At 46.2% G+C, this 16,101-nt stretch overlaps 1 protein-coding gene across 1 annotated transcript in view; it reads right to left on the bottom strand.

Moving 5' to 3' along the window:
• Window positions 1-244: 244 nt before the first annotated feature.
• Window positions 245-16,101, bottom strand: part of FHAD1 (forkhead-associated (FHA) phosphopeptide binding domain 1) — a 138,442-nt gene continuing 122,585 nt past the window's right edge. Inside the window, exons 31-32 of the mRNA XM_008572857.1 lie at window positions 14,218-14,271; window positions 245-451 (exon numbers count right to left, since the gene is read on the bottom strand). Of these exons, the coding sequence (XP_008571079.1) occupies window positions 245-451; window positions 14,218-14,271 (261 nt within the window). The remainder of the gene's footprint in view (window positions 452-14,217; window positions 14,272-16,101) is intronic.

A 16,101-nucleotide genomic window follows, 5' to 3' on the forward strand; every position in this document is an offset into this window, starting at 1 on the left:
CCCCGCCCGCCTTCCCGCCCCCGGCTCCCGGGCCCGCGCGTGGTTTCTCTCGGTCGTCCCGAGCCCGCCATCGCCTTCCCTTCGTAAGGTTGGGGCGGGGGGGGACGCGGTAAAATGCCATCTCCTCTCCATGTCCTCAATGGGGTGGCGTTGCGGGAGAGGTAGGGCTGGGGGCCACCGGCCCGGGGCCGGCGCGGGAAGGGAGAGGGGTTGATCCCCCGCGGTTTGGGTGTGGATCAGGGGCTCAGGGGGGTTGCTGCCCCCAACCCCATTTCCGGAATCCCCACGCCGTGAAGTCGTAATCCTGTGTCTGTGACACCCTGTCGGTTGCTATGGAGACGACTCTATGCAAAACACTAGCGTTCTCTGAGGGTTGCAGGCGGATGAAGAGGGTGGGTCCGGTGAGCAGGAACCCCGGCTTAGACTTAATCGTGGCTGAAGCTGCTGGCATCTGTTGGAAAAGGATAGACCAGTAGCTGTAGGGAGACGGGGCTGGGCCTCACCCATGAAAGGTCCTCCAGGACAGGGGAGAGGGAGAGGGGAGGGGGCTGGTCCTCTCCCCCTGGCCGGCCTCATCACATGGATGACTCGGCAGAGTAGCTGCTGGGCCAGGGTTTTCGCCTGTGACTCTACTTGAGGGGAATGATAGGGAGATCTTGATATTGTTATTTTGTCGGGGGCTCCAGAGGAGATATGTCCTCCCCAAAGGCTTATGGGATGAGGCTGGGGGAAGAGTTCAGAGAGGATTTATCTCTGTGGACCTCCAATCCAGACAGACAAAACTGACTTCTGGGGTGGGACCCAGGAATCTGCGTGTTAACAAGCACCCAGGGCAGTTCTGTTCACTGAAGTCTGAGAATGACTGATCTAGAAGGGGGGCTGTGGTCTGGGCGTATTCTCTAACATGTTTGCATAATGTGGAGGGCCCTGTGCAGAAACTGCTCCTACCAGCAAAGGTGCAGAGAAAAGATGGACGCGGGGCTTAAAACCTGGTGCTCTGGAGGCAGAGAGCACTTCATGTAAAAGCCACCAAGCTGTTAGAGAGATTTGCACAGAATGGACAACTTTGTCAATTTGCTGTGTTTAAGAACATTGCTGAATTAACTTAAAAATTATTTTTAAAAGAATGAAATTGAGAAAAAAAACTTTCAGAGTTCAGAAAATGTGAAATTTTCATTCACTTGTTTGTGAGACTATTTCTGAGTCCAATAAAGAGGCTCAGCTTAAATGATTTTGTTTCTTTAAAGCTCATATGCAGCCTTGAAGGACCCAACAGAAGTAAAATTGTTATTTAATGGATGTAGGACTAGGGACAGGGTGTAGATTGAAACATCTAAAATTATGTCTGCAGATGCTTAGGTTTACCAAATTCTTAGTCTTCTGTACAAAATAGCTAATTACTTTCAAAACTCTGGTGAGCTTCAATCTACCCCAACTTATGATTTTGAATGGTTCTCCATGAAATAGGGCTGCCTTTATTATGAAATGTTTTGCATCTGCTTGACGTGGGAGCAAACTTAGTGAGAAGATGATGTGAGGGTTTTGTCTTCTGGAAAAACAAGTTACATATATGTGAAAAACCTGGGGTTTTCGTTTGAATTTTTTGCACTGCTGTGTGTATTCAACGTCCTGGTCACAGAAGGAGGGAAACCCCTATGGGGATGGGCGTGTCCTTTCTTAACTTGGGCTTGCAGAGAACGTTCCCAGGATCCTCTAGGACAGGTGTCAACCACCTCCTACTCCTCCTGTGGCCACCCTGGTTCCAGTACAGGCTTCTGGGGGTGAGGGGCTTACATGTCCTTATAACCTCATTTCTCCTTCACACCCCCCCCCCCAGGAAAAAAAAACAAGCACATCACCCGAGTCTGTTACCTATTTGGCTTGTGTGGACACAACCTTGGGAGGGCAGGCAGGCTCCATGACACACAGGTGGAGAAATTCCTGGTCATTACCTTTGCATCTTGTAAAAAGGATGCCGAATACCCAAGCCTTGCTGCTATTAAACTCAGACAGAGCTCAGGAAATGCTGCCCGGATGGGTGAGCCCTTTCAACACCTCTTGGGGTGATTTTTCTCACAGGTTTTCGGGGTTTGTAGAGCTCTGAGGCTCTGGGACCACAGGGTGAGAGCTTGAGCTGCTCAGTGCTCTGCCCCAGTGCAGAGGCCTTGGGCCCCGGCCCTACCTCTAGAGACGAGACTGTGACGTGCTCCAAAGCCGGAGATGCCTGTGAAGGGCTGCCTCTAATTAGCATTTTTTTCCTTCTGAGGTCACTGGACTTCAAGGAAAGCACTTTTTTAGAAATCAAAGAAGTAGTGAAGGAGGGAAAGGCAAAGGCAACTGATGTGTCCTGATGGGAGGTGGAACTTTCAGGAAATATCAATTATCTCTTAATGAAGGGAAATCACTTTTGAATGACCCTGAGTTCTGTGCCCCAAGCCTGGATTCTGACGGAAAAAAAAACGATCTGGACTGGTGACACATTACAGCATTTGGTCATGTGGAAAGAATGATCTTCAGGAAAAATCACACCCTCAGCAGAGGATTTTTTACAGAGGCAGGATGAGCGAGAGCCAGTTCTGACAATATTCCAGCGGCAAGGGAGCTAGGCGGACTTAGTCATCATTGACTTATGTTTCTTCTCTTCCTCCCACATCTACTTGTATAACTCTTTTGGGGAGGGGTGAAGTGATATTAAGAAAAACAACAGCACTTTCAAAAAGGGGAGGAGAAACAAGGGGATAAAGGGTTGGGAAGAGCTCTTGGGTGATGGGGAGATGGCATGGACGTTGTGGGGGGGCATTCCAGAGCCCGACAGGACTGGGTGGTCCCTCCGGCCTGAGATGCTGGGAGAATGAGGAGGGGTTAGAGAGGCTGTAAGAGGTAAAGTTGGCTCATGAAATGCAGCACTCAGCACTTGACGGATACCAGCTTACTGATTAATCATTACAAACACTCCGTAGTCATCAGAAACCCCCGAGGGACTGAGAAAGAGGCACAGAGGTCAAGGTTCAAGAGCAGCACAAATACTCCTTTGGAGCAATCTGGGTGAGAGCAGGGGGGGTCACAGCTTGGTTGGCCCCAGAGGCTTTCTGATCACCTGCAAAATCTGGAAGGCATGCAGGGGTGCAACGTGGGGAGGAGCTGGTGCCAGACTGGCACGTATGGGACCACTGAGCAGGGGCAGGGGACGGGGGCAGGAGGACAAGGGGACGGTGATGGGGACAGCAGCTGCAGGTAGACCAAGCTGCAGGTCATAAGAAACCGACTTATCTATAGAGCTCTCTTTCTATGGTTATCTTGGATGGAATGAATCTACTTGAAAACCAAGATGGTCTTTCAAATTAGTTGAATATGCCCAGCTGGACATGTTTTCTGCTTCTGAGTCACAGGCAGGTCAATATCCAAGTTTTATACCCTGACAGGCTTAAATCTTAGCCCTGTTTTAAACTCCCAAAGAGAGTGTGTGTGTAGGGTACCATAAACCCAGCAGTGTTGCTCCTGCAGTGGCCTCCTGGATCCCTTCCAAAGATGGTAATAATATGGATGGCTGATTTTGATTTTATACTTGCAACAACTACTCTATGAAAGCAGTGTGCTGCTACATCCAGGCTATCAAGACATATTTATTAAGTGTTTTGAGCACTGGGCACTGGTCCTGGAATTCTCCTGTTCATAGGCAAGCGAGGGATGGGGGAGGTGGGGACCAGAATAGCCATTTTGAAGGGTGAGATTTATTGGATCCCACACTGGGCTGCTGAAAGAGGCTACAACTCTTTTAGCTAATTTCCCTCTGGTTGGGAACCAGCCCTTATTATCTATAATGAAGTGTCAGTAAAATATTTGATGTGCCCTCCCAATGCAACTTCCTGGAGGAAAGGACCTATCTGGTTCAACTTTGGATCCTCAGTGCCCAGCATGGTACCTGGACTGAAGTGAGTGCTGGAGAAATATCTGTTGAATGAATGCATGATAGCTGGCTCTGCCTGAGGGCTGGGGATAAATTGGGTGTTTTCTCAATGTCCCCTCCAGGCATCCGGTGGCCCATTTTTAGGTCTCAAGGTCACTGCCAAGAAAGAGAAGCTGCTAAAGTGACACCTCTACTCACCCACATGACTCAAACAAAAGTTAACAGGAGCTCTTAAAAAACAAGCCTCTCAAGTGTCTGTCCCCTATCTTCTCTGAGAGTAGTGTTGAGGCATTAGATAGGGGTTGGGGCCAGGTGACCTGCTGGTCCTTGGGCATCACTGTAGCCCACAGGTCATTTAAGCAGCTCTCTACTCAGCAGACAAGGCAGAAGGAATAGAAGGTACAGCTAAACACTGCATGCAGCCACTGCAGGGGCACTGGAGAACTTGTGAAACTGAAAGGGACATTGTGAAATTAACACATAATGGACCAATGCAGAGATAGGCAAAGTCAGTAGAAAGAAAAAGCATGGTACCTTGGCCGGGGACACCTGCCCTAAGTATTAACTAAAGAAAGCAGGCGACTCTCAGAAAGGGGCTTGTAAGCCAGGATGCCTAGAGGAAGGAAAAGTGCTACAAGTACTTTCAAGCTGGTCCAGGGGAAGCAGGTCTTTCAGACCCACTAACAACGGTCCTTATTTTGCAGATGGTGCTCTGTGATGGCGTAAGGCAGTATGGGGTAATGGTTAGGAGCTGGGTTTGGAAATCACAGTAGGGTGACCGTGGGCAAGTTACTTTACCTTTCTGGCCTCAGTTACATTGCCTATAAAATGGGATACCTATCTTTTTCCTGTAGTACTTGAGAAGATTAAATGATAAAATTTTTGTAAAGTGTTTAGTGCAGCATGTGGCATATAATAAAAGCTCAAAATACTCTCAATGATGAAGATAACAATAATCTGGCTTCTCAGTAGTCATGTGGCAAGCAATAGCCATGCTATTCCTAATAATCTAGTCTGGGTGACAGTTAAACACAGGGGTCAGCAAATCTGGCCCTCTGGATATTTTTATGAATAAAGCTTTATTAGAACACAGCCATGCTCATTTATTTACATATGCTGCAATGATGGAGTTGAGTAGTGGCAATAGAGACCCTATGGTTGGTAAAGCATAATGGTCCTTTACAGAAAAAGAGCTTTTACTCTCTGGCTCTTTACAGAAAAAGTTTGCCAAGCCTATTCTCATTGATTAGTATACAACCAGTATATTGGAGCAGTTAAGGTTACAAAGTCTGGGCTCCGACTCTTGCTCTGTGACTTCGGGCAAGTTATTTACCTACTCTAGACTGTCGTTTTCACAGGTGAAACAGGGGTGATGCACATAGAATTAGGTGTGATAATGTTTGGACCATGCTTAGCACAGTGTCTGATGGCTAGTAAGGACACTGTACAAAGTAGTTACTATTATTAACTATTGAACATCAACTGCTGGAAGGCACAAAGAAACTCCCAGAAGAGGGTCATTGCTGCATGCAGCTCTCTTTAAAGAACACCCTGCATAATCCCATCCAAAGCCAGAAAATATATGTGAACGTCAAAGGTGAGCTCTCCCATGTAACATACCCAGTAAATTAATGATTCCAACTCCTTTTCAGTTAAAGCAATAGCTCAGAACATGAAGAAAAAGAGAAGCAAAGGTCAGGGCCATGAGGCCTGGCATGGAGCATCAGTGCCTGGCACAGAGTAGGCACCTAGTATCTGAATGAATGAAGGCCGCTTGTTTAACCGTGAAAGATATTTTCCAGTCAAAGAGCACCTCTGATCTCTCTGATGATAAGACCACAGATAGCCAGAAGATAAAATTTCTGCCTCCCATATTTTAGGGTCTTTGGAGGGAAAGCAATGTGCTGAAGATGAGAGGAAACTCCAAACAAGAACCTGCTTATGCTTCCTGCTGCAGGATGGAGGCATTGCAGTGGATTCCTGGGGAACCGATGGGCAAAGAAAAATGTCTAAAAACAAAAGTAGGCATGTAAGTTCATGAATTGGTCCAAAATAACTTGGGACACTGAGTGGACAGATGCAAGTGGCTCATCTTGATGGAAATGAGGCCAAGTTGATAAGCTGAATAGTCTACCCTCACCTGGTGCCCCAACTCTTGCTTCAGGAGGCCTCAGCATGAAACAGAAGGATGCCTCGGCATTAGCAGGTTTTGGGTTTCCTGTCAGTGTTCGTGTGTTTCTTTCATTCCTAAGGCCCTAAAAAATTGGAAACTACTCCACTTACCAGGAGCACACTTTGGAATGCATATCCAGAAGCTATTTTTTTCCCCCAGACATTTCATGACTCTGGTTTCTACAACAGCAGGCGATGGTGATGCTGCCAAGTTGCAAGAGAAGTGCACCTTATCTGCAAAGTCACGAATCCAAGAATCCAAGTGGGCTACCATTGGCAAGGGCAGAAGGAAGTTGTTTGTCTTAGCTTCTTGGAGGATCAGAAGAAGATTGGGAGGTTTTGGGGACACTGCAGGACACTGCTGTACCTTGGTACAATCTCCAAGGGAAAGGTTGCTGGTAGCTTCTCAGAACCACCAGTGGGGGTGGATAGCAGGGTGTCTTAGTAAAGGCCAGTTTGGTTGCAAATCACAGAAACCCTAACCAGCTGAAGCAAAAAAGGGGCCATCTGTGGGGAAGAAAAGACAGTTCCTGATTGTCCAAGCCTGACTCTTCAGCTTTGCTTAGCCTTTGATTCTCTAACCTTCCTCATTTCCTTCCAATAAATGCTCTTTCTGCTTAAGTTAGCCACAGAGGTTTCTGTTTGCAAACATGGAATCTGGAGTGATACAAAGGGTCCTAGGGGAACCCAAGGGCAAGCATTGGAACTGGACGTCACAAGGAAAGGACCCAGGACGGAGAAATTCATCAGTAATTAAGGTAACTTTCTCCTTCTGTGTCTGCTGGGGATGTATTTAGCTTTAAACAACAGAAAACTATGTGGGTAGACTGTAAAAATTTGGAGCCCCTCCTACACTGACTCTGGCATTATCTGATGGGCTATTAACAAACACAAGGCAGGTGGAGACTTGAAAAGTGCTAGTGCATTGGGGCTTGCCCTCACTTGCTGCTCTTGGGAACCTGTGACCACCACCATGTGAATGAGCCTGGTCTCCCCGCTGGCTGACGGGTGAGCACGCTAAGCACAGACAAACTGTCCCAGCTGAAGGCTTCTCTGGACCGGGGTTTTCAGTACTACTCACACTTTAGATCAAACAGTTCTTTGTTGTGGGGAGTTGTTCAGTGCATAGTAGGATGTTAAGCAGCATCTTTGGCCCTCTACCTATTAGATGATAGTATCACCCCTCCCCTCAACCAGTTGTGACAATCAAAACTATGTTCAGACATTGCCAAAAGTCTCATGGGGAGTTGGGGGAGGCAAAACTGCCTCTGGCTGAGAACTACTGCCCTAATCCAATATGCCCGACCATGACCAGGCCATTCTAAACCATCCAGCCCCGGCCAAGCTAGTCCAGACAGTGAAAGTGCCCACCCTGACCCATGGAGTTGTGAAATAATAAATGTTTGGCATTTTAAGTTACTAAGTTTTGGGTAGTTTGTTCCATAGCAGAGACATATCCACCTGACTACAGTGGATTAAGTAGAGAGGGCTTTTTTTGTCTCACATAGCAAGAAGTACAGAGGTGGGCAGTTCAGTCACGGCTCAGAGCACAGTGGTGCCAACAGGCCTTCTTGTCCTTCCGTTCCATCGTCCTTGGCAGGTGGGATTTGGCCTCTTGCTTGCTGCCTGATGATCCCCAAGATGCTGCTCCAGCTCCAAGTCTGAGCTCCAGGAGCGAAAAGGGAGACAAGGCAAAGGGACAAGGGGCGAATGCTTTCTCCTAGCGAAGATTGCCTTTTGTTGCAGAAGGGAAGCCCTCCCCAGGGGCTTTCACTGACATGCTGTTGGCCAGGTCTGTACAATGTGAGCTGCCCTAGCTGCAAGGGAGGCAGGGAAATCAAGGCCTTTCGCTTCGAGCCTATGTGGTAGAGGAAAGCGATGTTAAGCAATGACTAAGTTGTCTTAATATCGCTTAGCATCTGCTGCACTGTCTCTGGGGTTCTGTGTTTCTCGTCTCTACTTGTTAAATATCTACTTTTTCAGAATACTGGCTTTGTTTCTCTGAACACAAGGGGGAAAATGGCCACCCGAGCCCTGGAACTGCTTCAAGACTCTCAGCTCAAGCACCACTAATGACCTGTATGGCACTCCAGTGTCCCACTTCCAAATACCAAGGACAGAGATGCTGATCGCCTCAGATTGAATTAGGAGATAAATCTGATTGGTCTGGCTTGGGTTGGGTATCTGCCACTCAGCCAATCAGCTATGGCGATGGGAGCAGCCTTATGTAGGGCAAATCTGATGTTGGTCGTGCATCTCAGGGAAACAGGAAGCGAGGCCGAGCAGACAAAAAGACTGTAGTTCAAGAAGTGAAGATGATAAACTGTCACCATGGGTTGTAATGTCTATATGATAAAAATTAGTGTGTCCTTTGAAAGACCTAAAATACAGTGGAGTCACACAGGCATTATATTTAGCTTATGCAAATTCAAATATCCATGTTCAACAAACAAATAATGTATTTTTCACACAATTTGGCTCCCAAACATGAGCCAGCTACTTAAACTGTTGCTTAACCACGTGATCTGTTCTGGTGCTGGAGAAAAACTTGCTGTTTTGGACTTAGGGGATATGGTACAGTCTAAATAATACTAGGTTCTTTATGGAAAATTTCTGGCATTTTCAAGAGTATATATATCTATAATATATATTTTGGTGGATGGCCGGCATGGGTATCCAAACCCTTGACCTTGGCTGTGCTCTAACCAGTTGAGTTAACTAGCCAGCCCTTATTTTCTTTTTCTCAACTCCTTGAGAGTTCTTTTCTTTCTTTCTTTCTTTTTTTTTTTTGTGGCTGGCTGGTACTGGGATCTGAACCCTTGACCTTGGTGTCACAACACCATGCTCTGACCAACTGAGCTAACCGGCCAGCCCCGAGAGTATTTTTAAGGTCAAGTAATGCTTACCTTTTTCACTGACGTTAGATCCCGAGCCTGTGTAAGATGTGCCTTTTGTGGAATAAAACACAAAGAATTTCTCTTATTTCCCCCTAGTTTTAATCAGTGTAAAGAATCCACGTGGTTTTGAAATATAAAAAATATTTTTATTGAAGCTTTTTAAAAATAAAAAATAAATTATATTCATGACTTCTGGCTCTTCTTTCTTGTTTTGTTTGCTGCCCGGCCATACAAGAAAGGTAGCGAGGGGACGGAGGGATGGAAGGAAGGCAGAATGGGAATGGAGCAAGGAAATGAGGGTCTCTCTCTAAACACCGTGAAAAAAGAAGTGTGTCCATCTGGGAAGTGTATGTCCTTTGGTGACTGTGAACTTGGTCTGTCCTTGTGGCCTTGGACTGGAACTACCAGACCATCTTGGTGTAGCAGACTGGACAGTAAGAGATGGGATTAGAAACCTGGGTTGAAGACCCAACTCTTGAATTTACTAGCTGTGCGATTTTAGGCAGGCTGTTTAACCGGCCTGGGCCTCAGCTTCCTCATCTGTGAAATGGAGAACTTAACACTATTTACCTCCTAGGGCTTGGTGGAGGATTAAATGAGAAGTGATCTGAAAACTGCAGAGTGCCATACGAAAGTTAGTTATTATTACGAAAGCAGTAAAACTGATTGGCGTTCTAAATTTATTATAACAAACTGATATTAATTCACTATACCATGGCCCCGACAGCTCTGAGGTTACCATTCTGCTCTGTGATACGAGTCTTGGGTTTTCTCAACCGTCGCTGTCTTGGAGCTCCGTAGAAGTGTGACGTTTGGGTACACCATGACCCAACTGTGGAACCACCTAACTGTATCTACCATACCTAGGAGTCGGGGTTGCAAACTTAGATTCTTCCTATACCCGAGTGTGTGTGTGCATTCACAGAGATTTTAGAAAAGGAACCCCTCTCCGCACACACTCCAAAATACAATATTGTGCAAAGTACCAGTCTAGAAGGCAAAAACACTAGCGTAACAATCTTTAAAGTCCTACAGAAGCGTCTTAGTATTTTGACACAGAAGATACAGAGAGTCAAACTGACTCACAGAGGATCAGGCAAGGCGTGCCGGGACAATGTTCCTCTAGTTCCTTCCTCCAGGCTTAGAAAACAGAAGGCTCTGGCTGGATTTGCTGGAAGAATCGTTCTTCAGCATTTCTCTGTCATGGTCCATCTTTAGGGCTTTTCTGGCTCCAACCTTCAACGAGCAAGAGGAACAAACATACAAACTCTATGACAGCAGCAATCCCAAAACGTTCCACTTGGATGGTTTTATTTATTTTTTGTACACAAAATAAAATGTTGGCTGTAAAAAAAAATATGTATTACATAGACATGAGCAAAAGGAGATAAATAGCACCTATGTTTGCTTTTGTTTAACTTGTAGACAAAGACTTATAGACAGGAGCCAAAAAAAAAAATCCTCTTTAGCAACTGAAAATGTTCATTGTTCAGTATGAGATTTGATACTTCTAAGAAAGACTATCATGAAAAAAAGAAAAAAAAAAAGATAAAGTGGAGATAAAATGGTTCATCATTATCACACTACCCAAAGATAAGCTTTATTAATGCTTTGGGGTAAACCCATCCAGATACATACATATTGCTTTCCTTCTGGGCATTTTCATGGTTTTGAAACTAGGAGATTTTTATGAGGAACACATTCATTATGATGGAGTTTCTCCTGAAAAGCTGTTACCAAATTGAATGTGTCTTAAATCTCTGATGGTTTACAAGGAAAATGCAATATATGCCATGGGTTCAGTCTAACCGTTTTTTGAGCACTTCCCACCCGCTGGGAGGGGCACTCTGGCAGCCACAGGTATGACCCCACTCCCAGGTCCTGGTTGGCCACTGGGCACAAGCTGGGCTTTTCAGATGATCACTCCTAGGATTTGGGATTGTGGGCTCTGAGATGCTACTCACCCCCTTCCCGTCACAAGACTGGAGAGAGATGAAATCAGCAGAGGTACGGAGAGAAGGAGATAGATCTAATGACACAGGCCTGTGTGCACACACGTGCACATGCTTGTGTGAGAGAGGACCTGCCAGTCCCTTAGCTTTTATGAGGCACTCATTTCTGCTTCCTTTTAAAAACTCTTGCTTCTGAGTAGGTTTCTGTTCATTGCAACCCAAGGATCTCTCTCACACACGACTCTGTACATACTGCAGATACAAATGTGAATTCCAAGTTTCTTTCCAACTGGGTTTAAATCGCCAGCTCTGTCTCCTATAAGACTCTAACCTTTAGGACACACAGACACTTGGGGAAAGAGGGCTGGCTGGGGGGTCGAGTTTGAGCTCTGCCACTTACATGACCCTCAGTTTCCTCATCTGTCAAACAGGGACCAGAATATTGGTTGTGTCTTTCTCAGAGGGCCAGAGGAGATTCTGGCAGGATTACAACAGGAGGGTTGTTAAGGCCACCTCTTATGCTCTTTTCACTTTAAGACAGGTTGAAAAATCACCTCCTGAGACCTGTGCCCGTGGCTGCCAGGAGCTTTGAATGTGTTTTGAGACTCTGCATGTAAAGTCCTTTCAGGGTAAGAAAGGCTAAAATCTCTCCACTGGTCAACAAAGTAAATATTGGTCTGAACAGCCAGGGAAAAAGAAAACAGCAAGTTTCAAAAACCCTTCTCCTCTAAACAATCTTTCTTTTATACTCCTTTTTATTTGATTTTCAGTAAAATTGCTGACTGTGGATGATTCCCAAATGCCAGTGCCCTGACCTAGTGTGGAGTTGGCTGTTGGAACTGAAGACAGGGAGTTTTTTAAAAAAGGGTCCCAGGTCCCGGGGGTCCCCACCCCAAGGTCTGCCAGGAGCTTGGGGTGGGAGGAAGTGCCCCAGGATAAACTTTGGTTCTCTTTTTGGGAGTGACAAGGGAGGGGGCTGGGATGGCTGACCTGGAAGAGGAAGGGACAGGGAAGATGCTAATAGGGCAGGCAGGGCTGGGGAACTGGCTGAGGCTTGGGATGGTTGGAACTGTACCCCTTGGAATGAACAGGCAGGGTGCAGGCACTCATTTACATAGCCACACGCGGCGGAAATTAACTCAGGACCTACGGGGGTGGCTGTGTCAGGCGACTGCAAGCATTGGCTCTAGAAAGCTCACAGCTGGTTCCTGCACAACCTCAGGTCTCGGTTTAAACATCCCTTCTTCAGGGTGGCTTTGCCTGGTGCTTAGATTGGGCGGGTCCCTGTAAAATGTGCTTCTGAGCTCAGCCTACTGGCCTTTGTCCTCAAAACACTTTGCATAAAGTAATTATTTAATCATTACTTGTATTTACTTTTTTTAAAAAAATGGCCCATGACTGTAGGTCAGAAAGGCAGAGATTTTTTATGTGCCTTAATTGATCTGTGTTTCTCAACCTTTTTTTCATTATGGCTGCTCCCCAGAGACTTCTTAAACATTTTTTTCCTAATTCCCCCCCATGAAATTTTAATATTACAGATAACACACATCTATCTATCTAATCTGTCTGTGATTTATACATAACAGGAACGAATTTTTGCCCCCTCGGGGGTGACACTGCCCTGCACTGAGAAAGCGTGATCGAATCTCACCACTGGGACAGCACCTGCCACATCACAGGCTCTCGATAAACACTTGCTGAGTGAATGAGGGCCTGGACAGTATCTCTTTTTGTTCACTCTTCTCTTTCCAGTGCTTAGCACAGTAGGGTAGCCTTGACTAGGTAAATGTTTATTAACTAGATTTTCCTCTTTAGCATACAGCCCACGAACAAGACTGTTGGCTGCAAAAAAAAAAAAAAAAAAGAAGATGACTGGCACTTTGGAGGACAGAAAACAAAAACCTGTAGATCCTTAAGAAGAAAGGAGATTCCAATTCTGAAGCTTGCTGGTGATGGAGACTTATTGATGGGAGGGTAGGACAGAAAGAGTAGCTTTCACATGTCCTGTCTTTTTCAAGGTGGTCATGTGACTCCATCATCTAAGGACTCACACACTGTAGAGGAGGGAGACCCCAAGCTACACTTTGCAAGGAACCTGGAGGAATCCATTCCGCACCCAGTAGGTCCTAGACACTGAACCCCCCAGCCCTCGCTGGAGGGTTGGACAAATACAAAGATCCCTCTTTGTTCTTAGCTGCCCTCATTCTGTTAAGCCCAGAAGAGGCCTGTAGTTCCAGGGGGCTTCACAGCTCAGAGAAGCACAGTATTCCTACAACATCTGGGGCCCATCCCGGTACCTCCTCTCTTATTTACAGCCCCAGGTGGTCCTCAGCCAAAACCTAGCTGTAGGGCAGTTTCTGCTTGCTCTAGTCTCTCCCATGTGTACAAATAAGCGACAAACCTCCCCCTCATTCCCACTTTGCAAGGTGGCAAAGGTCTCAGATCTAGGGGGACCCTTAGGATGCTCTCTATCTTCCTAACATGAGGGCTGGCTGGTTAGCTCAGTTGGTTAGAGCGCAGCCTTATAACACCAAGTCATGGCTCTGGATCCTCATACTGGCCAGCTGCCAAAAGAAAAACAAACATCCTGCTCTGAGCAGTGCCCACCTTCTAGTCTTAGGACAAGGATGTTCGTTGAAAAGAGGCTTCTATTTTCCACAAAACTCCCTTACATAGAATATCTGATTTTTCCAGTGATACGTTTGTTGTCTCAGAATAGTTGTGGCCTTTTATCAGACTTGAATCTCTCTCCTCTCTCTTATTCAACAGAAGTGTGCTTAACTTTCAAGCTTCCTGAGAGCTCGCCTCTACTTTCTGCAAAGTGGGAATGTGGATTGGGTCCATTCCAGGATCAGAGCTGAATTGTGAATGGCAGAGGTTCAACATGGTTAAGATTTCATAGTCTTGAGTCTCAATTCTTAAAACAGAATATTCTAGAGGATGATTCCTTGAAATTCAAAAGAAAAATGCCACCCAAACTGTATCAGGTTTATTACCTGTAGGAAAGTAAGGAGCCCTCAGCCGGTGTCAGATCCGCATAGAGTTCCACTGAGTTTTACTTAGACGTGTGGCTCTGGACAAAATAGTCTCTGAGCCTCAGACACCTCATCTGTAAACTGGGGACAATGACAATACCCATCCCACAGGGTGCTATGAAGATTAAATGAGATAATGCATGTCGAGTGCTAGGCTCTGTGCTAAGTGCTTGGTATGTAATGGATGTGACATTACTGTCAACTGGGCTTGCTGCTGACGTCCTACTGTTTTCTGTCTTCTCTTTCCGGCTCACCTGGGAATTTGAGTTCTGCATCTTGTTCTTCACCATCTCTACAAACACTCGTCTCTTTAATACAGAAAGAATATTGACAAAATTTAGCTTATGTTGGGATATTATTATGGGATGCTATCCATTTGGAATGTTGGGCCTTCCCAGGAGCAGGTAAGGACAATGCGGGTCTGCAGAAGGGTGCATGGCTTTTGGGGGCAGTGGCACACCATCCTGCTGAATCTCTTAGGGATCCCTGTTCCAGATTCCAGCAGAGGAGGAGGTTGGTCAACTGAAGGGCTGTTGAGGAACACTGTACTCTCCTGGGAGGGTAAATCTGCTTCTGCTGGAACCCAGGAGCCCGAGTGCTTTCTAAGGGGCCTGAGAGATGGCAGCTTGTGGATTGTGGGCCTCGTGTCACCAGATCTTCCAAGTTTCCCCGAGAAGTTGGAAATCCAGCATATTCTGTGAAAGTACCCTATTTTGAAATGTTACTTAAAAGAACCCAAAAAACTAAAAATATCCCATGAGCCATGCAAAGTACATTGGTGGCTGCCATCCTGTGACATTTGCTTCTGAGCCTCCCATCTTGGCATAAAGTTGGTGCTCAGTAAATACCTGGTGGTGGGGTTGCCAGAAAAAGTACAGAATGCCCAGCTGAATTTGAATTTCAGAATGAAAGCAAATACTTTTTAAAGTATAAGTATCCCATGCAATATTTGAATAACTGTTGTTTATTAAATCTTGAATAACTGTTGTTTATTTGAAACTCAAATTCAACTGGGCATCCTGTTTTATTTTTCCTCCCTAAATCTGGCAACCCTAGCAGGCATTCCCAAAACCCATGGAGGAAGTGAGCAAGGCTGTCTTTTGGGATAGGGCCTAAGTGCTTGCGAGTCTCTTCCATTCTCAAAGCAACTGTCAGTGAAGGCTTAGGCGCCTGTGTTTGACTGACAGTTGCCCACTGGCATGTTCCATCTAGAAGGACTTGCACCCGAGCCACTCAATATTTATCACAAACTTAGTTTAGAGGAAATAAGTTCAGAAGACAGTCACCATCTAAATTCCCAGATACTGTAAAGCTGTGGTCTTTAACCTTCCTTCCTTCCTTTTTTCCTTTTTCTTTGTTTGCAGAACCTTTTACCCAAGCAAAATTCCACAAGGAGCTTGGCATATGAAACAGATATAAGGGAGAGGTGCTCTGGTGGAAACGAAGTGTGGGAGGTGTTGAGAGTCACGTCCTTCCATGGGACCCAGGGCTCTAGGGAACTCCAGCTGGAACACTGCCACAAAACCCGTTCCTGGATTAGTCCTGTCCATGGACAGCTGAGCACGAAAAAACAGAGCCCGCCCCGCCCCCAGGCCCACTTTTACTGAACTTCACTGGACTCATGGGATGTGGTGAGTTCAGGCTGTCTCAAGAGCTGTCCTCAGACGTGGCTCAGCCGCACTGTGTTACTTCTGCACTGAGACTATTCTCAGGGTTGTTCATCATACGAGGGAACTTCACAAAGTTCATGGAAAAACAGAATTAAAAGATAATACGAATCTTTCCGTGGACTTTTTGAAGTCCCCTCATACCATGCAATGTTCCCTCGAGGGGAAAATCCAATATGGGCTTTGTTCTAAGAACACTCGTGAGCATCCCGTCCCCTGTGTCTCAGGGACACCGTGAACTGTAGACCAAGTTGGTTTTCCATTTCCTGCTGCCACTGGGAAGCCCAGAGGCAAATGAGGCCCCCGGCAGCAGGTGGCAGGTGCGCAGGTTGTTACAATCGGCATTTCATCCTCGTTCCTGGCTCCATTTTGGGTCCACTTTCCCCCCTTCTTTCACCTGCTTCTTTCATTCCTAGCACAGGGGTTTCACCCCACTTTCCTCATTTTAGCGCAGGGATTCCTGGGTTCCCC

Source organism: Galeopterus variegatus, unplaced genomic scaffold (genome assembly GCF_000696425.1).
Source record: "Galeopterus variegatus unplaced genomic scaffold, G_variegatus-3.0.2 Scaffold843, whole genome shotgun sequence".
NCBI classification, from domain to species: Eukaryota; Metazoa; Chordata; class Mammalia; order Dermoptera; family Cynocephalidae; genus Galeopterus; species Galeopterus variegatus.